This window comes from Peromyscus californicus, unplaced genomic scaffold (genome assembly GCF_007827085.1).
Source record: "Peromyscus californicus insignis strain IS unplaced genomic scaffold, ASM782708v3 Scaffold_4__1_contigs__length_199733344, whole genome shotgun sequence".
Classification (NCBI taxonomy): domain Eukaryota; kingdom Metazoa; phylum Chordata; class Mammalia; order Rodentia; family Cricetidae; genus Peromyscus; species Peromyscus californicus.
The window spans coordinates 74,900,095-74,925,741 of record NW_026294562.1 but is presented as its reverse complement, the minus strand read 5'-3'; the positions used below and the strand labels follow the sequence as shown (position 1 = coordinate 74,925,741).

The following is a 25,647-nucleotide window of genomic DNA, read 5'->3' as shown; positions in this document are numbered from 1 at the left end:
AACAAGTTGTGAATGGTTGTGAACCACTATGTGGATGCTGGGAGTCAAACGCAAATCCTCTGCAAGAGCAGTAAGTGCTCTTAGCCTCTAAGCCATCTCTCTAGGCTCATTTTATTTAAAAAAAAAAAAAAAAAATTTCTTAAACTTGTATGCGTGTATGTGTGTGCACACGCGCGCACACGTGGAAGCCACAGGTCAAACTCAGGTGTTGTTGCTTAGGAGCTGCCCATCTTGTTTTCTGAGACATAGTCTTTCACTGGGACTTCAGGCTCCTAGATCAGGCGAGGCTGATTGGTCAATGAGCCCCAAAAGTCTGCCCGTCTCCCCATCTCCGGCACTGGGATTACAAGTATGTGTCACCATACCTGACTTTTTCATGTGTTCTTTCCTGAACACAGACAGGTCTTCATTGCTTACAAAGCAAGTTTATGGACCAAGCCATCTCCCCAGCCCTAACTTTGTTAGTTTATTATTTTGTAATGTTATATGGGTATCTTGCCTGCATGTATATATATGCACCATGTGTGTGCTGGTACCAGAGGCTTTAGACCCCTTGGAACTAGAGTTACAGATGGCTATGAGCTATTACATGGGTGCTGGGAATCAAATCTTAGTCTTTTGGGAGAGCAGCCAGTGTTTTTTGTAAACACTGGGTCACCTCTCCAGGGGGCCTAGCTTTAGTTTTTAATCAGTTTATTGAATATGAAAATCTGGAATGCACACTTACCAATTATCAGCACAATATTGCACACAGCTACTTCTTTCACGCCATTTTGCTTAAATAAGTTTGAATTTCTGTTTACGGGTATATTCAAATTTAATGATTTCTTTAAAATGGGGGAGGGGAGGGGATTGCAGGATTGTGGTATCTACTGGCCATATACACACTAAAACCTGGTTTATCTTTAAAATGTCAATTCTACAGTGCCACTTAATGATGAGAAATTTTGCAAAACTCCTCTCAGTGAAAAGAATGAATAAAAGTCAAAGTGAGGTCCATAGGCAAGCAGAGCCCAGCTTCAAGTTCAGTGACTGGCCCGTAACCAGAAGCCATTACTTTCTGGGCAGGATCTCCTGGCTGTCGTCTAACAGCTATCCAGATGCACTAGCTTTAATTATTTTGTGAATTTTCCAAGCAAACCAGGCACAGTGGTATAAACCTGCAGTCCCAGCTATTCCAGAGACTGTAGCAGGAAGATCCCTTGGGCCCAGTAGTTGGAGGAGAGTCTGGGAACCCTATTTATTTACTGTGTTGTGTCTATGTAACTGAGTCCTTACTGACCCCATGGATACAAATTTCTGTCCCTCCATATTCAGAGCTTGAATTTTAATTAACACAAACAATCCAAATCCTGGAACAGTAGGTATGTCTTACTCCTTGCTGAGAAAAGCAAACTGCTTATCTCGCAGCAGCCTGGAAGAGTTACACAATGAACAACAATAAGAAAAAGCCACTTACATAGTCTCGTCTTTATTGACAGACTTACTTCAACTGTGGTTTACAGCTTTGGCTTTAGAAGGCCTCTCACTGCCGGCACACATGAAGACCAGACGGACTGGCACCGGGGAAATGCGAGTAGAAGGGTTCAAGCACAGACATGGCAGGCAGAAACACACCAAGATAAATCTCAAGAAACTATGAAGAGACATTTCCTTGCATGCCAAAGAGTCTCTGCTGTTCTTAATGAACACAGGAAGGAAAAGGCAACAGTTCTTAGGCTTAAAGTGGACTAAGACGGCACGGCCTCCAACCCAAGTAGAAGACAGTCTGCACCCGTGTTAAGCTTCATCTCTGTACTCTCTAGAATGGTGTACTTCGTTTGGACGTGTCCCTTTCTATCTTAAAACTATGTGCTGTGAAGCGACTGTGACTGACTTATCAGGAAACCCTCTTTTCTCATCCAAATTAAGACAAAAGACGTGTCAGTCACATGCTCACTATGGCAATGTAACTACTCTGGATAATTTTACTAAATCATAGACTATATAACAGAAAAGACTACAGCTAGAGTTAGCCATTGGTTATCTCAATAAGCCACTTCATTTACTGGCAGAGGGGAAAAAAAGGCAAACTGAAATTTTAATTTAATAAGCTCTTATCAATTTATCGACTTAGAAAATCTTTAGGATGTTTGAGTTTCACAACGGTTAATGAAAATCTTAACTCAGGGGCAGAATACAACTTCTTGTTTTCTTCTTATAAAATATAAAGTACCTTTTCCAGATCATCCCCCAAAGGTAGGATGATCAAAAGAAGGGGGTATATTTAGTGATAAATGAGTATAACACAGGGCCATTGTGGTCTGAAAAAAAAACTAAGGTACATAAGATTTTGGCTCAAAAATAAACTTCAGACCCTGTAAATTTTTATGCTGAATACATTTGGCTGTATTCCTAAGTGAAGGAGGAAATAAACACCTGAATTTTTGTGGTCATCAATATATAAAACCACATTATCTTAATCTTTAGACTCCAATGGCTGAGTTCGGACACCAGCTGCATCTTACCCACCTTCCCACTGAACTGTTAGGGGTTGTTCGCGCTTGTGCACACACGGGCCAACAGGTTAATACACTGCCAGAACATCTGCACCCCCTAGCTGTCACAATTGAAACACATAGGATTGTACCTATTTGACATTCCTGTGTTATAGAAATATGAGGCAGACTGTATCCACACAGACTGAAAAACGCTGTGGGAGCACACCCGAACTCCCGCATCTTCCCAACAGATTCATTTACAAACTGCACACATACAACTCAGGCCTGTTCAGGCTTGTCACCCACACACTCCCCACAGGGAAAAAGAACAAATTAGAAATAAAAGTCACAACTTTGTGTATGACTTAAATTGAATATCCAATTATAAATTGGTACATCAAGCTGTCTAAATAAGATATTTTAGCAATCTTGTTAAAAAAAATTCTTGGGCAAAATGTATCTAATTTTTAAAAACATCTCAAGATTTAAAAAAAAAAAATTGTGCTATACAACTTATAGGAAACTTGAAATCATATCACTGGGTTTTAATCAAATAATTTTGTACCAAATAAAGAAAAAAAAAAACAAAAGCCCAAATCTAACTTACTTCCACTTACAATTTAGAATACACTAATGCATCAAAGATCGTATGAAATTAAATTAAGGCTTCTTCTGTGTAGTCGTTTGTGTCATTTTAATTTTACATGGCCAACTTGAAAATGTCCCTTAAACATTGTTACTGAGCACTGCACTCACTGCAGTGAGACTGTGTTACTTGTCACCTCGAATAATTACATTGCTGCTACTTCTATGTTGAAGCATGCTTTTGAAACACTGTAGTTATTCAATATTTACAATGTTTATCATTTGAACTCCATGTAAAAGACAAGTATGACTGTCTGACTTTAATATAAACACCATACTTGGAATTTTGCCCCAAAATGAAATGTAATATACTACATTTTTGATAACCAACACTTTGAAAGTTTTAAAAATATGTATTACTGTGGACACCAACACTCGCTCAAGACGCTGTTCCTTATTTAGGCTGCAAGCTTCCAGTCTGGCTTTCGTTTCTTTAACAGAGAGAGAAATAAGTATTTCTTCCACAGCGATTCCCATATCATGTATTTCTTCTGAAATCACACTTTGCCTGCTGACTTCAATGTGGTCCACCTCAGGGATGGGAGGGGAGTATCAGAATTCAGGACGAACTGATGTGATTCTCAGTTTCACGATACTCCCTTTTTTGCACTTTTAAAAACACAGTGAGTTAAAATACTGAACAGCAAGATAAAAACGGAATAGTGTCTAAGAATCAAAACGTATTACCCATTTCTCCTATTATATCAAAATTTATAGTCAGAATTGTCTTTATTGACTTTATTTTTGTTTTGTACACAAAGAAAAATCATGTTCATATCCATCATGAACAAAACCTTAAAAAGGCAGAACTAGAAGACACGTGTCCTTCACCAAGCAAGGCTGTGCTAAAGGTTCCAAACATTTCAATCTTTAAAATAAATATTTTCACTTTCCGATGTTTACTTTTCATGTCTTCAGAATGTCACAGGAAACTGCAGCTTATGGTGAGTTACAACTGTGTTTAGAGTCCCAGCTCACTGTGTTGGGAAGCTTGCCATTCCATACCCAGCTTGATTTGGAGGAGGTATTACAGGAGGAGGAGCTTGTCCTTGAGGAGGCTGAGCACCAAATCCACCCATCCAAGCAGCAGAAGGTGATTGACTTGGAAGAAAGTGGGGAAAACAATCTTCAGCAAACACAAGAAAAAGATAATCTACACAGCTATACAGAACCAGGCAGTCTAACCACAGAACACAAAGACAAACCACAAATCTACAACAAACAGTACATGCACCACCATTAAATCTTACAGCTTTTCACTGCTTTGTATTTTCGTGCTGTGTGGGGATCACACCCAGGGCCTTGTTTATGCGATGCAGTGCCCTACACTCCAGTCCAGCTTTGTTAAGATAATCACACCTTACCTCAAGTCTGCAGACCACCTAAAAGCTGGTTTTTAAAAAATAAATATAAATGAGGGCTGGCATGGTGGTGCACATCTTTAATCCCAGCGCTTGGGAGGCAGAAGCAGGTGGTCTTTGTGAATTTGAGGCCAGCCTGGTCTATATAGAGTTATAGGCCAACCAGGGCTTAGAGTTATAGTGAGATTGTCTCAAAACATCCAGGACAGCCAGGGCTACACAAAGAGACCCTATCTCAAAAATAAAGATATAATAATTATACTAGTAATAACAGTAATCATAAGTGAGCCAGGTATAAGGCCTCCTATCTGCATCCCAGTACCTGGAGGGTTGGGACAGGACTGCTGTGAGTGGGTGAGATCTAGGCCACCTTGGGCTAGAATGAAACCCTGTCTTATAAAAATAAATGACTTAGGAGGCAGTACTCTTGTTACAGCCCTTGACTCCTGCAGTATTCTCAATAAACCTGTGAAAATAAAGGTCTAGCTCAGCCTAGAGGAAAAACTGAAGCTCTACCAACATCACACAAAGCAAACTGCACTATGTCATACAGGTTCCCAAGGTATCTTCTATAGGCCAAACAAACATAAAAACCTCTTTCTGAGCATATCTAGACAAAGACCCTCTAAGCGCTACTACTATAAATGAGTCACTCTACCAGCTGCTTAGAGAAGTTAGACTGCGTCCCCATCTCTGCAATGAAGTGTTGTTACAAATTATATTTTCTGAGATTTGTTACATCACATCTATAACCCAAACGCCTTGACATAACATCCTTTCAGAAGACTCTCTCCCCTAGGAGAGCACAGATTTCTCTTTCCCCAAAAGCTCATCTGTTTCTACAATGGAATAACCAAAACAACTCACTCTACTCCAAATCCTTGTTGGTTCCATGGCTGTCCATATACTCCATAGGGAGGCACTTGCCACCCATTAGCCATATACTGCCCATACTGTTGTGGGTTTCCATACACTTGGCTCCACTGGCCCCACTGACTGTAGTCAACCTAGGAGAAAGCAAAGGACTGTCTCAGGGAACAAAAAAGAAACACCGGATGTGAAGAAAGAGTGGGAGACAAGGAAGAGAAAAACTAAGTAAGCACCCTTATGTGAATAGGACTCTGTTATTTATCATTGGCTAAGTTTATTGGGGTGGTGACACCTGCGGAAAGAAAGTATTAAGATTCAGTTAATACGCACAACAATTTTGAAATAGCATTTACACAATTAACTGAAAGCAGCTATATGCTTCATTTTACTGTCTATTTTACAATTTCCAAAGCTCCTATGTAGGTATGTAAGACGGAAACCTTAAAAAGTGCCAAGAAAAATGGAATTACCTGTTGGAAGTTTTTAGTCATATCAGGAGATTCTTTACCCCAATAGCATTTAACCACATGTCCTTCGATTGTAGTACCATTCACAGAAACAATGGCATGGGCTGCACTTTCGTGAGTTGAAAATCTAGGAGGAAAAAAAACCCAATGAGGCTTTGTCTTCATTCTTTAAGAACTTGGGCAAATAATATAGAACTCATGGGTTAACACCTTTCAGCTGGCATTTTCTTAAATCCCAGTATGCAGGTAAACTGACATCTAGTCAGGATCCAATGTGTAAGTGAGAGGACTAAAGCAGATGTACGAGTAAGGATATTATAGTTGGAGTATTACCTGACAAATGAATAGCCCTTCTCAGGAAAAACTCTAATTTCCATAATTTGTCCAAATGGTGAAAATGTTTGTCTCATAAGCTGATCTATACAAAGAAAAATATACAAAGAAAATATTTAAAGCTCATGCTAACCATGATATTTATACTAAGAGTGCTGAAGGTGATTTTAAACTAAATACTGTACCTGTCAACCCAGAAGCAATTCCTCCACAGTACACAGTGCAATTTTTTGGACTTGACTGGTTTACTACATCTTCAAATCTCAACTGCTTAGTGTTAGCTAGAGGGAGAAAATAACACAGTCCGGACTGTTAGACAGTGTTATAAAACTGGTTTTTGAGCTGACATTGAAGCTCTGTCGCAGAACGTTTGCCTAACGTGCAAGGTCCCACACTCAATCCCCAGCACCACACACATCTTTTGTGCTTATATACCACTTCTAAAATTTTATTTTTTTGGTTTTTTGAGACAGGATCTCTCTATGTAGCCCTGGCTATCCTGGAACTATGTGGACTAGGCTAGCCTCTGCCTCCTGAGTACTGGGATTAAAGGCATGCACTACCACTCCCAGTTAAGCGCTACACACAGTTAAGATACGTCCCAGTAGGAGGAACAAAATATTTTTCTCCATGCTATCACTCAATAGATTGGGGGTAGGGTTTCAGGTATCCCAGGCTAGGCTCGAACTCACTATGATGCTGAAGAGGACTTTGAACTTCTGTTTCTGCCTCCACTCCCAAGGTGCTGGGATTATAGGCATGAGCCTCTATATCTGGTTTATATGATGCTGGAAACTAAACTCAGGGCCTCGTGAATGTTAGGCAAGCAGAAGCACTCCTACCAACTCAGCTACTGCCTCAGCCTTAAATATAGATCTCATCTCTAAATAAACCAGCTGGTTCTTACCCCAAAGGTACTTATATCTAAAGTTCATATAATGAGATTCAAGGTAAAACTTACACTAAATAAATTAAATATTATGAAATTAAGACAATGTTACATGGTGTGAACAGAATCTATACTTGCAACATACATGCAGATTAACTTACTTTCTTGTGTACTTTTAGGGGCAGGTGGTTTACGTGTGGCCCAATTGGTTCTGATCTGTCGACCTCCCAACCACTGACCCCCCATATGCACAATTGCATTTTCTGCATCCTATGGAGAAAAAAGAAGAAGAAAGACAGGAAGAGCAATTAGAAACAAAAACAGATACAGAAGACCCAGTAAGACAAAAGGAAAACTGGCACTGCTAAATCCAATACATCTCATCATCTGTGAGTCCACAAAACACAAAGATGTTATCAATAAAACAACTTGAACCATAAAGCTGCTTTTTACTTAACGGGTTTCAAAATACCAGTATAACGTTTAGATTTAAGAACTATGTTTCATTAATATAAAGAAAAGAAGATAATCCCATTCATCACCCCAAAATCATTTTTCTCCAATACACACAAATGAGTAAAAAGAAAAAGAAATCTTACAAGGTCATTTTTAAGTGCCTTAATTTTATGGTAATATAATACTTGCTAAAGAAAATGTAAAAAGAGGCTAACATACGTACATAATTGCTGTAACAATATTTGTTATGAAAATATGGTTTTGATGAAACGATTAAAATAAAGATTTTCCTTGTTAATATTGAACATAATTCTCACATTGGTTCACTTCTATTGATCTTGGGTTTTACTTCTAATTCACTCTGCCTTTACCAACGCACAAATGCATTTTAATAATCTTCCTTCATTGTGTTATCACCGTAGCCTTTTCTAGACATTTTCAAGTTAATGAAATAATTATTTTCTATTATTAATACAAGTTATATTTCTAAGTTAACATTCAAGCACATTAAGTTTCAATCATTACTTTTAATGAAGCAACTAAATAGAGAATAGAGGATTTTTAATTGAGTTAATTTAAAGGACGTACCAGTTTGTTATAAAAAGATACAAAACCATAGCCTTTGGACTTTCCAGTTGCCATGTCTTTAACTACCCGGGCATCCCTGTGAAAAGAAGCACAGCTAAATGAGGGAAGTAAAAGTCACCCTCAGAATTAAAAACTAAAAGGAACCACACACACTGTATTGTGAGCATTTTAAATAAACTCCAGTTAGCCCTAATTAACTACAGCCATTCCTGAACTCTCCCTAATGCTTCTTTACCTGTTAGAAAAAAGCAGTAGGACAAAAACATGTAATAAACATGCAACCTAATCATATAACCTGTGCTTTCTAACTAGATACTCAAATCTGAAGATTAATAGGAACAAATTTCCTTTTCTAATATTCTATTTGCTAGTGTCCTCTAAGATTTACTGAGTCTATAAATTACTGCAACAATGCTAACTACTTTACCATGCAATATCTAAATAGTTAAATGTCTTCTGCCTAGTGATACAAAATATATGAAATATTAAAAAATTGAAAAAGAGGAAAAAATAGGAATTAAAAAGGCATACATGGCCTGTTAACAGATTTCTTTATTTTTCTTGGTCAATTCTCTATCATCATTTTGGAGTTTGGGCAGCTGTAAATTTTGAAAAATTGACATTTTCAGAAATTTAAGAAAGGAGAATAAAAAACTAACAACAACGCTAAGCACACCAGTACGAAAACAACAAATTTACACAGAAATTTTAGTGAGTAAGTTAAAATGATTGGAAATATAGAACTCCACTGAATATAGAATGTTAAGATGTAAATACTAAAATATGTATATATAAATAATGTATAATAAGAATAAATAGAAATGAGAAAAAAATCTACAACTGAGTTCCAGTGTGCACAGTTCCTTGCAGTTAGCCTTCAAGATCCTGTCCATTCTTATGAGCAATTCTGCAAAATAACCAGAATGCTATTACTTTTAATTGTGACTTGGACTGTAGAAAAACTGCAGGTCTCAGGTATAAATAAAGATCAAAAACAGCAACCTGTATCATTTTATACTAATTTTACAAAAGTACTACTTACCACATTTAGATTAAAAAGCAAAGCAAATATCAAAACAGAAAATTAAGAATTAAATGTTCTTTAATTAACAAATAAAATAAATCTATAGAACAACAAGTTATCTAAGTTAATAAAAAAGTTGTTGTTCTTAAAACATTTCTGTAGTCATACATTTAATTTAAACTGACAAATATATAATAAATTAATTTTAATCAAAAATAAACTGACATTTTACAAAACTTGCAACCACTTTTAATTTCCCAATATATTTAATCAAATAACAAAATTTGAGCATATATATTTTTTAAAAAAATCAACCCATATTTGTCCCCTCCCTAACAGAATGAATTATCACTAACAAAAGTCAAATTAATCCCATATTTATTATCTAGAAAAAAAAAACATTTTAATATTGCAATAGTATCACTTTTTCTCAAAGCTAAATATCAAAATACACTTATCATTATATTTAAACATGAACATTTCCAATTTAACCATAACCATACTCAAGGATTTGCCTAGATTCCCCCCCCACACTTATAAACTCTGATAAAAGTTAAATACACAATATAAATAACTTAGTTTTTAATTAACCCAATATTCTTAATCATTAAGATTTAAAAACATTTGACAAAAAGCTGGAAGTTTTAACATCCAAATATTTGCTTTAAATATAACCAACAGAATCACTTAAAATTTTAAAACATATTATACACAGGATTATCTGAAAACAAGACCCCAAACACTGAAATGACATAAACATTTGCAACAACATCTACTCAAAAAACAAAACAAACCAAAACAAGAAAAGTACAAACCAAAGAAAAACACACTAACTAGAGAAAGAAAACCTTGATTCTACTACAAGTTAATTGTACAGTGTTGCCTATCACTACTGAGTCCGACATTGATTATGATACTTACGATATTTTACCAAAGGGGGCAAATGCTGATTTGATATCTTCTGTTGTAATTTCTGGACTCAAATCCCCAACAAACACATGGAAGTGATCTGAAATCAAAGCATTTGGTAATCAAATACTTAAGAAATCAGGCAACACTAAAGGAGGACAAAACCTTAGGTAAGCTGGTAATGCTGCCAGGCTAACTTACGCTTCCACAGTGAAATGCTGCAGGAGTACTTACTGGAAGTGTCTTTTTTCTGGCTACTTGGTGTTGTTGCCCAGTTTACTTTGACCTCCTAAAAACAAAGATTATATTTAATACAATTATTAGGCATGTCATTATGAACTGTTAACACTTACCACTTAATAAATCATTTATCAAGTTGGATTATTTGTGCAAAGGCACTAGGCTGAATAGAGATCACTCAGTAGCCGACTGTCTATTTTAAATCCCACTAAGAAAGAATACAGACTGATTTAACATGCAAACATACACATTTACTGGATGCTATCATCCCATTAGCTTACCTTTCCCAAAATTTTTCTCCCATTCATAGCAGCTAATGCAGCAGCTGCATCTCTGTGTTCATAAAATTCCACAAAGCAATATGGGTCATTGCTTGTATGCTGCAAAACAGAAAATCCAACAGAAGAGTTGACCCTTCTGCTATCGGGTTGCTGAGAAGAAAATCCAGGAAAAAACATTACTGACAGCTAGGAATGCACAAGGTGAGATTGTATAAGCTTATGAAAGCCTAACACTTAAGACTTAAGCTGAACCTCAGAATACTGTTGTATTCAAGCAGAGCCACATAAGTAGAAAAGAATCATGACTGTGAGAATTAAAATAGGCAAGTCTGGTGAAGTATGTATAGTAAGACAGAACCTTTAACTAGCCCTAAACCTACCTCAGGCTTAGTGAGGACTGTTTCTTATCACTGCTCTTTTCTTCCAACATTATTCTTATTATTAGGTTTTGGTTTTCAAGACACAGTTTCTCTGTGTAGCTCTGGCTGTCCTGGAACTCACTATGTAGAGCGAGCTAGCCTCAAACTCAGAGATCTGCCTGCCTCTGCTTCCCAAGGGCTAAAGGATTAAAGGTGTGTATGTGCCGCCGCCGCCGCCGCCGCCGCCACCACCACCACCGCCACCACCACCACCTAGCTCCAACATTAATTTAAAAGGCTGATTTCTACTTATATATTACAATCCTTCATATACTATATTCCAGACTTAGAAGGGAAAAAATACAAAAAAGCAGCTGGGCATGATAGTGCACACCTTTAATCCCAGCACTCGGGAGGCCGAGGCAGGCAGATCTGTGACTTTGAGGCCAGCCTGGTCTACATAGAGAGTTCCAGAACAGCTGGGGCTAAATAGACTGTCTCAAAAAACAAACCAACAAAATATATAGAAATGAGTTAATTTTACCTCTAATCAAAACTAGGGTGGTAACTACTACAATTTACAACATTTTGTATTGCTACACAGATTGGATATAACGTATTCCTTGTCTAGAAGAGGAAAGAAAGAATAAAAATAGAAAAATTCAAGATTTGTAATTAGTTACTGAAATGAGTTCTCCATCTTCCAAAACAGACATGATAGCTAGACATGATTACACACAGCTAAAACTCTAGCACTTGGGAAGCAGAGGCAGGAGGATCAGAAGACTGTAAATTCAAGGCTAGCATATGTACACACACATACTGGAGATGGAAGATATTTTGAATATGTCTTCCAGTGTCCAGTAACTACACTAGTGACCTAGAACGTAACTGCTGAAAGTGTGCTCACATATTCTAGCCTGGTGGCACAGCTCAGAGGTAGAGCAAGATCGCCCAGCATGTGTTAGGGCCTGGGTTGCTACCAGCATCTTAAAACCAAGTAACTAAATAAATATGTAGTAAACCCAGGGCAAAGCTACAACTCTGCACCACAAAACACCAAGATAAAAAAACAAAAAAAAAAAAAAACTTCATTTGTTGGTAAATACATAACTAATAAGGATGCTAAGAAATCACAGCTACCTAAAAAATGGATATATTTTTATAAAACTGAAACCTATACCGGCCAGCAGCTCTTTATGTCAGGTTAAAAACGTTCAACACTATTTAATGTAAAATGTCCTAAGAGAATAACATGGACTATATGCTCTATGTGCAATTACTAGGAAGAAAAATGCCAGATAAAGATCTTTTCAACAACCAATGTTTTTCATCCCAGAAAATTTCTGTAGAAAAATCCAAAAAGATGTAGCAACCAGCTAGGCAGTGGTGGTGCACACCTTTAATCCCAGCACTAGGGAGGCAGAGGCAGATGGAGTTCTGTGAGTTTGAAGCCAGGCTGGTCTACAGAGCAAGTTCTAGGACAGCCAGGGCTACACAGAGAAACCTAGTCTTGAAAATCAAAACAAAAACGAAAGATGTAGCACCCAGAGGCATTTCCTTGGGGGTGGGGGTGGGGGTGGGGGAGAGGATCATTAGCAATGAAAAGAAAGTTAGGGGCTGTCATACAAAACCCTATTCTCATACCCACATGACAAGAGAAAGGTAGAGCAAAGACTCCAAATCAAGTTTCTCCTGTGAAAGAGTGAATGTTTACCAGACACGTTCACTGAAGATTGGCAGACTACAAAAACCAACCACCAAAAACCATCCTGGACCAGGACTGGTGGAGCATACATTTAAGCCCTGCAATGGAGAGGCAGAGGCAGGTGGATCTAAATGAGTTCAAGTTTAAAGCCAGCCTAGTCTACATAGCAGTTCCAGGACAGCCAGGGCTATATCGTGAGATCCTATCTCAATAAAATAATATAAAACCATCACGGATTTTAGGAAACTAGTATATTCATGCACAGTAATAGCAATTTCATCTAACCAGTAGCAGACCAGCTCTTGTATGTTCATATTGATATTTTCATACTCTGTGTGGGTTGTGTACAGTGACTTTCATCTGTGGGGAAAAGTTCTAAGATCCCAATGGATACCTGAAATCTATAATAATATACTGTTTTTTCTTTTCTTTCTTTCTTTCTTTTTTTTTTTTGTTTTTGAAGATAGGGTTTCTCTGTGTAACCCTGGACCAGGTTGGCATGTGCCACCACCACCCTGCTATACTGTTTTTCTTATAATGCCTGTTCCATCTTTTGTTTGTTTGTTTGTTTTTGAGACAAGGTCTCACCACGTGACTCTGGCTGGCCAGGCATGCCTATCCATCTTTAACACACTGTTGCCAGCACATGCTAAGTGGAGTTTTAGGACAGTAAAACTAGGATTAATTTTTTTTTCATTTTTCACTCCTATTGCTAATCTTCACAAACTCAGCATGTAGTTTTCTTTTCTTACTAACTTCAGAATTTTCACCCATCACTTAAAGGAAGCACTTTCTGTCTTATCTTTGGGATTTCTGAATTATCAGCATTACTCCACACTGAGGCCATTATTAACTTCAAGTTACTGGAACATGAGTACTAAATAGATGCTTTGGTCATCTGATGACAGTCACTGAGTGACTAATGGGTGGGTAGCACGTACAACCTTAACATGTTGGACACAGAAATACTTTGTATCTCATTCTGGACACCAAGGGAGGGATTTCACCACACCACTCAGATCTGCATCTTAAAATTTTTGAATTGGGCTGGATGTGGGGGCGCACGCCTTTAATCCCAGCACTCAGGAGGCAGAAGCAGGTGGATCTCTGCGAGTTTGAGGCCAGTCTGGTTCACATAGCAAGTTCCAGAACAGTCAGGGCTATATAGAGAGACTCTATCTCAAAAACAAAAACCAAACTTATAAATTGTTCTCTTGTGAAATTTTCCACTTCCATTTCCATTTTGAACTGAAGTTGATCAGAGGTAAGGGAAGACTACTGTATTTAAATATTTATATCACATTGTTTGATCCATGTTTTAAAACTTAAGTCAAACCCCAACTGAACTGTCAGATGTTAAAACCTTTAATGTTGCTGGGCGGTGGTGGTGCACAACCTTTAATCCCAGCACTGGGGAGGCAGAGGCAGGTGGATCTCAGTGAGTTCAAGGCCAGCCTGGTCTACAAAGTGAGTTCCAGGACAGCCAGGACTGTTACACAGAGAAACCCTGTTTTGAAAAAACAAAAAAAACCCCTTTGTCTTAACATTAGAGATTTTATATGTATATATACATATATATTGTATATTGTTATATTATGAAAACTAGAATCTATGATAACATCTAATAAATTAAAAAAAAAAAATCAAAACAGGTGGATGTGGCCGCCCAGGCCTGCAACCGCAGCACTCAAGGATATCATATTCAAGGACAGCATGGTAAGTTTCAGGGCTACGTAGCAAGACCCATTTCAACAATAAAGACTAAATAAAAAGAAATCATAAAACAAAGAACAGGATTCTTTTTGTGGGATTTATTTATTTATTTGGTTTTTTGAGGCAGGGTTTCTCTGTATGTAGCCCTGACTGTCCTGGAACTCGCTTGTTAGGCCAGGTTGGCCTCAAACCCAGAGATCCTCCTGCCTCTGCCCCCAAGTGTGTGCCACCACCACTCGGTTAAGAACAGGATTCCTTATATAACAAAATCAAGTTTATAAAGGAAGCTGTCCAGATGTTAGGTATTCCTTCCTACAGTTCATGTCCTTTAGAAATGTCCTACCTAGACCACTGCCAAGCAACACTCTAACAATCAGTTGAGTCCTTACCTTAATTAGTCTGGTCACCATTGTTGGATGACATAAATGTCAAAACAGAAAAACAAGAGATTTTTAAACTATTTACAAGTTCAAATCTAGGAACTGTAAGACATGGTTAAGCTGTAAAGAGTTCTATTCCTTAAATGTCTGTATACACAGACTTTTAAAATATTTGTTAAATATTTATCAAATGTCTCTCAAAAAAGTTCTAGAGACTCTTTCCACTTCCTCCATCCTCTGCATCCTTGAAGTCACTCAAGTCCATTGCCATCCCAGCCAACCCAGTCACTGAGCCTGTGCATTAACTCACCAGTGACTCTCCACCGCCTCATCTCTTTTCTGCTCTTCCACATCCAAAATAGCTGACAACCATCCTCCCTCCTACAAACGTTCTCTTCCGTTGGTGCCACACCATATCTGGTGCCCCCACTTCCTCACTGGAGGATGTTTCAGAAGGCTGTTTGTCCCTCCTTAACTCTGACCGGAACTCTTGAATGCTGAGCTGTTCCAAGCTGCAGGCCTCAGACCTCAGGCCCCTGCTCTCTTCCACCATCTCTCTCTAGGGATTTTACCTAGTACTATGGCTTTAAATTACTGTGCACTTCAGCACTGGTCTCTCCACAATTCCAAACTCATTTCCAACTGCCTCCATTTGTATAGCCAAAGTGTATCTTAAATTTAACACTGCCAAAGCAGAAATCTTGACTGCCACCACTCCCCCAGCCATCCTGTGCCTTTCTCAGTCATTCCCATTTTAGCAAGTAGCATGTTAACACCCGCACAACTGCACTGACAAGAATCTTGACTCCCCCCTGACTCCTATAGACATTCTACTCCTATTGCTCTCACCTCCAAAATAGAAACTCTCAATTTCCCTACTGTCTTTCTTCACCACCACTCAAAGTCAACAATCTATCATCTCTACATAGACCAGCACAATAAATCTGCCTGGTTTTTCCACTGCTCTTGTACCCTACAATCCTCCACACAAAACTATTTTAAAAATACAAATTAAACGCCAGGCAGTGGTAGCGCACACCTTTAATCCCAGCACTCGGGAGGCAGAGCCAGGCGGATCTCTGTGAGTTCAAGGCCAGCCTAGTCTACAGGATGAGATCCAGGACAGGCTCCAAAGCTACACATCAACACCTTGTCTCGAGAAAACAAAACTAAACAAAAAACAAATCAAAGCAAAACAAAATTAAACCCTGTCTTCTCCCTGGCTAAATCTCTCCAATGTTGTGACATTCCAATCTCAACTCTGTCATGGCCCACAATGTCCTATGTTACTGTGATTCTTATCTACCTTGTTAGACTCCGTCCCCACCACTACCCTTTACCACCCACTTGACTCCAGTCACCCTCTGTACCAAGGTAAAGCCTTTGCTATTTGCTTTTCCTCTGTTCCAGTCTTTAACACAGATGGTACCATCTTGATATTCCTGCCTAGACTAAGAGAAGTGACATCTTCCCTTACATGTGGCCTTAGCCTCATCGGCCACTTGGTCATCATAGAACACTTATTCTCTCCATGGCTCTTATCTCTATTCTTCTGGAACTTCATTTGCTTCTCCATTATGTTCACAGTGCCTTCAATAGTGCCCATGAAAAATGTATTTCCCATTAATGAAAGAATAAATGTACAATCAAAGTTAGGAATGAAAAGAAGGGACAATACATACCAGAATAAAAGGTAACTATCATAGAAAGTTAGAAAGGTCAATGCTTTTGACAGATTTCTACAGTTCTACACTAGAACACCAGTTTCAAATACTAGAACAACGGTTTCAAACACTCTTGCTTCATCACCTACTGGCATCTCTCTGACTAATTCCACCTATGCATCTACTGAATACAATTCTAACAGGAAACAGATGTCTGGTTTTTCTTTTTCACAGACACTCCTGTTCTGCCATAGGATCCATCAACATTCTTCTCTCCAAATCCTTCTTCCTCAGACTCCACTACAGGAGAGTATCCACTATCCTTTAGTCTGTGCTCTGACCCCTAGTAGCTACTTCCCCTGACCCACAACCACAATGGATATTCTCCTCATGGTCCCACAGCAGCTTAAGCTATCTGATCCCTAGCACTTAAGTCTATATCCTACGTGAGTGTTGACTTCAGTCTCCTACAAGCCTGTAAAATCTTATGGGGTCAGGAACTCTCTTATTCATCACTGGATTCTTAGCACTTACCATAGTATCTAGTACACAATAGTCAAAAAAATTTGATAAATAAGCAGAAAGGAAGAAAAGAGTAACTGACACATGCATCACTAGGTACAACTAGAGTCTTAACTGAGCAAAGTAAAAATTTTTCTTTGAAAATAAGACAAACCTTTTGGATTTTATTTTGGTACCCAGGGGTTGAACCCAGGGCCTTTCATATTACAAGTACATATTCTACCACTGAGCTACATCCCTAGCCCAAATAAAATGATTATAACAGTTTAAATTCCTATGTTGTTCAGACCTTAGTATTTACTAAAGACACATAAGAGGCATGCTGCTCCCCTGTGCACATAATAACCGAATGTTGACTTCAACACTTACCAGTCCCTGAACTTGAAATGCAGACTGAGTTCTCAGTATTTGCACTGGAGTATGTGAAACACCATCATCTTACATCTTTCCCAGATGGCTATTTACAAGCAGATCACCTGACGTTAACTACATGAAGGACTATGCAATAACCACGCAGGGTCTTTGCCTCCTCAACTAGCTTACTGGCCAAATCAACGGATTAAGTCAATACCACAAACATAAATTTCTCCCACAGAATAATTTGAGGCTTAAATTAAAATGAAGTTTTAAATGGTGTCAATCAACTCGTGTATCATCTACAAATGTTCAACATCAGGCAGCGGAGGACACTCCTAACCGAAGATCTTACCTCTGTTATCATTTTACAGCTTTTACAGGGTCCGATCTGACTGAATAACTGGAGTATAAGGACTTCTGTCACATCTCTGGAGAGGTTACCTACGTATCTAAATGAGAGAGAGAGAGAGAAAAAAAAAAATTATCAGCAATGTTTCTTTAGTTACAGCTCTAATGTGTTTATTTAATTCATTATCTTTTACTTCAAGTTCCTATCTATGATAAATTTTTTCCAGTTAAGCCTATGATAGCTATATTTTCAACTTCAGAATCATTTGTAATATAAATATAATACTGAATACTGAAACATCTTGATGATGAATTAATACTAGACAGTAGTTGTTAGTGGGCTCATCTTAACACTGCCAACCAAAACAATGACATGATCAAAGAAGAGAATGAGAGTCAAGTTGTCCTAGCAAAGCAGAGGGTGGGTGGGGTGGAGGAGCTAGGGTCTGCTCCAGTTTGGGCTAAAGAAGACTGTTAGTGATGGTACATCTTCACTGCTTTAAGAACAATGGAACTGAATAATTGAAACTTCCTATCAGCATCAACAAAACCATCTTTAGATAACAAACAAAAGAAATTCAAGAAGAGTTCTTTAGAAATTCAGAGAAAAATTAAGACAGACCCAAATATACTTTTGACTGAATATTTAAAGGTTTGAGGGTTTTTTTTTCCCTGATTAAAAATTTTAATGAGAAAAAAGAAAAATCACCACCTAACCCCCAAGAGATGACCACCTTGGTTTATGTCTTATACAACTTGATTTATATCTTACACTATGGATTTAACTTATCTCAATAAGTTGCCAAAGTCTTTCTGATTCTCAACAAATAACACCTTAAATGTTCATTTCTCATGAACCACTTCATAAGCCAAAACATTACTTGTAAAATGTGACACAGTTTCTTCTGGGAAGTAAAAGGACACCATTTTACTTTTCTGACCACAATATAACATCAAGAAACAGTGCTGAGACCAAATAAGGCTCGCAACAGTTGCCCCGTTAAATACACACAAAGCTTTCAAATGAAACATGCTAAAAGAAGAAGGGCTGGACAAAGTTAAGGTTTAAGAAAAACCTAAAATGAATGGTTAAGAATGGGTAGGAACTGGGGCTAGAGAGGTGGCCCAGCCACTGAGAGCATGCTTGCTGTTCGTGTAGAGGACACAGTTCAGTTCCCAGCACCCAGGTATGGCAGCTCACAACTGACTGTAACTCCAGTTCCAGGGGATCCAACATCATCTTCTAGCCTCCTCCAGCACCTGTGTACCCACATGTATACACATGTAATGCACACAGGGACACACACACACATACACACAAAATTAAAAATAAAAAATAAAAAAAAAAAACAGGAAAAAAAATGAGTAGCAACTTCCCAGCTTAGGTAAGAACATCACAGCAGTGATTACCAATAACCTCAGGATACATGTTCTAAGGTTGAAATACAAGTCCAGTGCTACTGAAATAAAAGAATAAGCCAGCTGACAAACTGGTTTAGGTCTAGTATGCCATCTTTCCTTATAATTAAATGGAGCTGACCCACTGTAGGCCATACAGTAATTCTTTTTCCAGCAGTAGCAAATAGTTAAAGGATTATGAATTAGCCATAAATAACTGTTTGCCCCTTTTCACTCACAGGGACTTTATGAGCCTGTAACCATGGAATAACTTCCTTTTGTAAGAGACCCAGGATAAAGAAAATGAGCAAGTGATCTTGATTTTCTAAACACTTGGTTCATCTGCCCAGACTAGTCTGCAGAGGCAAGGGAAAACAGTGATTTTTAAAGTGAAGCTAGCCAGTAACAAAAATAAACAATAGAACATCATTTTACTATAGCAAAATTTCGATGATTTAAACAGTTTTAAGTTTGTGTTGATGTTTTAGCTAAGTCACAATAAAGCTGTTTTTGTTTTTAACAAGACTTTCACTCTAAGTCAACCCATTTCCAATCAGTCAGGGAACTCCCAGGTTCCAGAGGCACATTGATGTCTATAATTAATTTCCATATCCAGCACTGTCAAAGATTAAAAACTGTTAACATTCCAGTTTAGAATGCCATGAAATATTCATAAAAAAGTCCAGTGCTAAGATATCCTATTTTTCAAGTACTTCTAAGAGTTAACCCGTAAAGCAGCAGACTAAATTGTAAAAACATACAAAGCCTTCTGTAACACAGAGAACATCTTAGTTTGTCAAGATGAAAAAGATACAATTCAGTATATAATTTCACCTACATTTATCTAATTTTAGACTGGCTTTTCTACTCAAGGTTCTGTAATTTATGTATCTAACAGTGGCATAATTTATATTCTCAAAAATACTGTAGTATATTGTGCCTTTTACATTATCAAAACATAACCCACCCCAGAATAATTCTAACAAAGGTATTTAAGACAAAATTCAACACTGAACCTAGGAAGCATCATCTTTTGTAGCTTACTGAATTTGATATCTGTTTCTTTCAAACAATATTTTCTATACTTCACCTTCTGCTGCAGCTTAGTAGTAAGTATATTCTAAAGTTCCAAGTTTTTAAATATGCAATTTTTACCCAAAGAATATGTACAAAACACAGATGAAGACAAACAGCTTAAGTTCTTATAGTAACAGAAAACACTTAAAAAATCCCAAAATGATTAACTCAAGGAAAAAATAAGGAAAATGCATACCTTACAGTCTATTTTGTCTTCTAAGAACAGGAACTGTAGGAACTGAAACATTAATAACTGAAAATGATATCTTTATCCCTAACATTGGGTCTAAGATCCAATGGAGACTAGAAAACTTGGCAGTTTCACAGCAGGCAGAAGTTCACATTGCCAGTGAACTACTTCCTATGTCCAACTGGGCAGAAATTAAGAACACCATGCCCTGCAGAAAGCTAATGACAGCTTTTCCACTGAACGTGCTCTCACTCTAAAAAGTAACCCCACCAAGGCTGAAATTACCAGCACTTTTATACAAAATACTGTAGGGCTAAATTTCCATAAAGGTAGTTGTAGTTTTTCAATTATTCTTAACAAGTTCCTATACAAAAGGAGATATTCAACAATAACCCTCAATAGCCCTCTAAAGGACTGTACAAGCTGTCACTACTTGATTTTAGGAAGGAGGTAAAGTTGAAGAAAGGCACCATAGCGTAGGGTAACTAACCTGATCAAGGACCTCTAAAGGATGGACCCATACAAGCTTTAAAGAAACAAAGATGACCAAGTTGAACCAGCTTGATTATAGCCACAATATAGCTAAATCAATGGTGCAGGCAAGTCTATGAGATCTTATATTGTTTTCTTCTGCTTTGTTCACAGATGTTCAGAATACACTCTAAATCAAAGGTTTAGTTCCTCCTTGTTACTGAGTATCAAGGAAGAATAATTAGCCTTAAAGGATGGCATTGAATAGTATGGTTTTATCCTAGTCACACAATTTCTAGGGTTTTTGTACACCAAATAAACTACAATTGATCGCTATAATAATTTAGTGACACACTGTGGGCTCAGATACCACAGATGAAATCACTGCACTGCAAAGACACAACCCAAGACTGAAACATGTCCTACAAGGAGGCTAGTCCACTTCAAACACCAGTATCACATATTGTCATCTCATTGTTTGGTTTTAAGATCACTAACTACATAATACCTCAAAATAAATACCAAATGAAAATGAGGAACATCAGAAAACAGACCTTTAAAGCAAGTATATGGCAAATAAGATTTCAGACTCAACATCAAGGCAATTCTATACCACTTTAAATATCATCAAATAAATTAGTAATACTGTAGATAATGAATATTTAAAGACCTACCTAGGCTATAAACACCATATTGTTTTCTGAAGATAGAACCATATGTCTTAGCTTGTGTGTGTCTGCAGGAAGAAAACCTTACTAGTAACACACAGGCATTTTAAAGTAAACACGTTAAGATAAAACTTTATTTAGAGTACATTGTTTTAAAACATAATAGCCACTTGAGAAACCTAATCCATAGATCACAATGCAAAATATAGGCTCTTCATACACAAAATCAAATCCTATTAAACATTTGCTTTGATGTCAAGACTTTACATTAGGTTTACACACTAATTGATATCATTGATATCATCAAACTTCAATAAGTATGACAATGTCCGCCTATAATTTAAGTCAATCAGAACTTTGAAAAAATAATGCTTAACACTAATTTAACCAAACACTAATTTAACCAAAGAAGTACAACTTGAAAATACTTATTGAGTACCTCTTATGGTCCAAGGAGTGAACTAAGTGCAGGAAGGGTTACGACCTAGGGAGCAATAGTCCTTGTATTTAATAACAAAACAAAACCCAACCACGACTTCCCATGGAGAAAAGTGGGAAAAGGAAGATATAATAAACACATACTGACATACAGGAACAACAGAGCTTAAGATGTTTATTCACTCATATGTACACATCACAGATTGAGATACCAAACACAGACACCTGCAGTGTGTTTTAGAGAAAACAAAAAACAAAAACAACAACAACAAAAACCCCAAAAGATCCAAGATGGTAAATGTATGAAATAATAAAATTTAGCTCTGGTCAAGAGAAGATCTGACAGTGGATGCAAAGACAATTTACAGAAATAAAAGGGGGAAAAGGCATACTATGTAACAGACACATGCTAAGAAACCCCTAAGGAACAAATAGATGCAGTAAATGAGACATGAGAATTTACCAATTATCCAGTAGCTTTTATGACGCAGTGATGACATGTCAGGTATTTTAGATACAATGTAACTGCCATCTTCCTTGAACGTAGGCTTGCTAGGCCTTAAGTCTAGCTTTCTCAGCTGCTTCTATCTAATTACACACTGCTAACTATTAAATACCAAGCCTTGGCTTAAACAAACGTTGAAGAACAAATTTCAAGTTTTGTCTCAATTATCTTTTTTTCTGGGAAGACAGAAATGAAAACACACACACACACACACACACACACACACACACACACAAATTTTACTACCAAATTTTTCATTCAGGGGTATGATATGTTTAGGATGTTTTTCAAAATTTTCAAACAACATGTTAAGAGAAATAAGAATGGAAAGTATAAACGATGTTTAAAAAATGGGGGTGGGGAGTGGGGAGGTAGTCAACATTGACTATTTACTGAACATATTCTCTGTGGTAAGAATGAAGCTCTGAGAAGCTAGTCAGAGGTCCTTAGTGTCCGTTCACCGTCGTCCATTCCCCAAAAAGTACTTTCCCCATCAGCTAACCCAGCCAAGTGGACTCTGATCATCATATCAATCAATACCAGGCAGAGCGAGGCAAGAGAGACAATGCAGCAGGCTGACTGTGTATGTACTTACTCCAGGCAGGAGTAGTAGGCCTGGAGCGGCTGGGAAAACCCAAGGTGCTCACTTTAAACAATGAATTGGAAATTACTCAGACGAAGGAAAAAAAAAAAAAAAGAGTGCCACACTATTTGGAAAGGAATACAGACGCTGAGTCATCATTCTGCATTGGGAAAGGAAGGGAAACGCCAATTAAGCGGTTGGAAGATGCAATTCATTCATTAGATTGGGCATCAGGTGAAATACAACAGCTAGACCGCGGGAAAGAAAAAAAAGGCACCCAAAAGACACGCATCAAATAGCGGGAGAAGACATCCTTTTATCGAACTCTGATGGTCCTGACGCACAAACCGATTAGGAAGCGGCATCACCAACTGAGCGAAAGGAGTTTAACTGGTTGTCAGTTTGGCGTAGTGAGCGCTCAAAGTAAACTTCGTTATCCAAGGGACAGAGGTGGTGCACGGCGGCAAAAAGCAATCTCTTTGGCATTTCAAAAGCAGAGGGCGCTGAGCGAGTGTTTCTGACAGCGTGGGGCACGTGGGGCAGAAAGGGACAAGGGGCTCCTCTGGTTCAAGAGTTGTAGGCTAGGGAAAAGGACCCGGAGCGACTGAAGCTGAGGACGTGGACGGCGGAGGACGTGGACTGAGTCTGAGTGCTTAAGCCAAAGGATGCAGCAGAGGTCCCACCCCCGCCAAGCCCTGCCCCCGTAGAGACCCACAGCTCCCGGCTCAGCCCGGAGCCCCCAAAGCCGCACCGGGAGAACCCGAGCTCTCCCGGGTCTGACAGCCTCAGCCGTGCACAAGCCCAGTCTAGGAAGAGTGTGGAAAGAAGGGTTCGGGAGGGAAAGGTCGCGTCGAGCCCTAGACCTTACGAAGTTAACTATGTTCGGGGGGAAGGGAGGGCTTCCTTCTCTAGGAAAGGGGGACAGACGAGGAATGCACTTCGCAGCGCGCCACCTCAATGCCGGGCTCCCGGCTCCGGGTCCCAGTCTCCCGCTCCCTCCCTCAGCATCCCGCGTGCCCGGGCAGCTCGGTGCCTGGCACCCCCGGTCTCGGGTACTCACAGAGTCCGGGGCTGTCCGTCGTCTTCCATCATGGTGGGTGCGACGGAGTGATCCCGGGACAAGGGGGAGGGCAGGGTTGGGGAGGGGAGGGGGTGGGAAGGAAGGGGAGGGGGGCTCCGGGCTCCGGCTGGGGACAGAGGAAAAGGTACCGAACCCAGCTCTCCGGTCCGCTCCCCCCAGCCCGCTCCGGACACTGAGCTCCAACCAGGAGGAGCAGGAGGAGGAGGAGAACGAACAAAATGGCCGCCGCCACCAGCCAGGCAGGAAACGCGGCAGGGCGCAGGCGCGGCCCGCCAGGTCACTGCTCAGGCCAGCTGCGACGGCCTGTCCGTCAAAAGTGGCTGAAAGAACAGAAAACTCGCAGAAGAGTACACCCTGACACTGGACACCACAGACCACGTCGTCGCTGTGGGCCTACTGGCCTAGCCAGCTCCAAGAGAGACAGAACACAGAGAGAAAAGCCGCGAAGTCAAGTCTCTGGGAATTGTGGTCCCGGGAAAGCGGGGGAAGCCCTTCGCCAGTGGCCTTCTGGGAACTGTAGTCCAAGGAAGACCGAGCGCCTGCCCGAGCGCGAAGGAGAGATTTCTGGGTAGTGTAGTCGTAGGTGAGGAAGTGCCTTGATAAAGCAGTCGGTGTGCCGGGAGAGAGCGAGGATTAAAAGGCGGGCGGCCGAAAAGAGAGAGGAGCTGTCCGGGAAGAAAACTACAAATCCCAGAGTGCCTCGCGCCGGGGACCGCCCTAGGACCGCTTTTAGCATCTTAAGGCTCTTCTGTTGGCCCAGTGTGAGCTTCTGCTCCGCCTCCGTCCAGCCCCAGAGCGGTTTCTTCAACTGCGGAGCAGGAGGTGTGATGGGTCCGCGTGGTTCCCCAGTCAGGCAACGCCGGCCTCAGAACTAATGGTCCGTGTTCAGCAACCGCCGTCTCACGCGACGGGCAGGAGAGAGGCAACTCTGAACTGGACCCAGGGGGACTGTGGTGGACATCGGGCTGCACCAGAGCCAGCCTCGTCTTTGAGCATGTTTTCCTGCAAGATAGGCCTTTCTAGTTTAGGTACACCTCTTGTAACTTGCTTTACAAATTCCAGAGGGATCGCTACCCATTATATCATCGGATTAGTGGGTAAGGGGGAAAAGAGCAATCCCTCATGAAAATGACTTGTGCCTCTACCTCCCTTTCAAACTCCTAGTTAAAACTAAAAAAATCGCGTGGTGGCGCACAGTACTGCTGAGCAGGAGGATAATGGATTTAAGGCCATCCTGGAATTACATACCAAGATCTCATCAAAAACTAATAATCAGTGAAAACAGCAAAGAGGCTCAGAGCCTGAGACCTGTGCTAAAACATGGTCTGGATGAGGTATTGGATATGGAGTGCTAGTCTTGAGTTACTAGGGCAAGAGAGGAGGTAGAGCCGGGCGGTGGTGGGCGGTGGTGGCACACGCCTTTAATCCCGGCACCCCGTGGGGCAGACGCAGGCGGATCTCGGTGAGGCCAGCCTAGTCTACAGAGTGAATTCCAGGACTACCTAGAGAAACCCTATCTCAAAAAGAAAAAAAGGGGGGGGGGGGAGGTAGAATCACATCAAGAATCTGTTGGACTGAGGACTCAGAGCTTTAGCTGACCGGCAATGAAGAGCCATTCAGAGGTTTTATCTTTTTTTAAAAA

At 39.5% G+C, this 25,647-nt stretch overlaps 1 protein-coding gene across 8 annotated transcripts; it reads right to left on the bottom strand.

Annotated features, from left to right (window-relative positions):
* Positions 1–1,450: 1,450 nt before the first annotated feature.
* On the bottom strand, positions 1,451–24,477 carry Tial1 (TIA1 cytotoxic granule associated RNA binding protein like 1). Of its 8 annotated transcripts, none has more exons than XM_052762305.1 (13): positions 23,985–24,038; positions 21,405–21,466; positions 17,599–17,695; positions 10,544–10,693; positions 10,257–10,311; positions 10,035–10,122; positions 8,090–8,165; positions 7,207–7,315; positions 6,342–6,437; positions 6,157–6,241; positions 5,827–5,950; positions 5,354–5,493; positions 1,451–4,226 (listed from the first exon to the last, which is right to left on the bottom strand). In XM_052762305.1, the coding sequence occupies exons 3-13, from the start codon at positions 17,608–17,610 to the stop codon at positions 4,100–4,102; spliced, it is 1,062 nt and encodes a 353-aa protein (XP_052618265.1). In that variant the 5' UTR covers positions 17,611–17,695; positions 21,405–21,466; positions 23,985–24,038; the 3' UTR covers positions 1,451–4,099. The 8 variants fall into 8 exon arrangements, with proteins under 8 accessions (XP_052618265.1, XP_052618266.1, XP_052618262.1 ...); XM_052762306.1 differs by having other exon boundaries at positions 10,544–10,642; positions 23,985–24,031; XM_052762302.1 differs by lacking the exon at positions 21,405–21,466 and having other exon boundaries at positions 23,985–24,472.
* Positions 24,478–25,647: the final 1,170 nt, after the last annotated feature.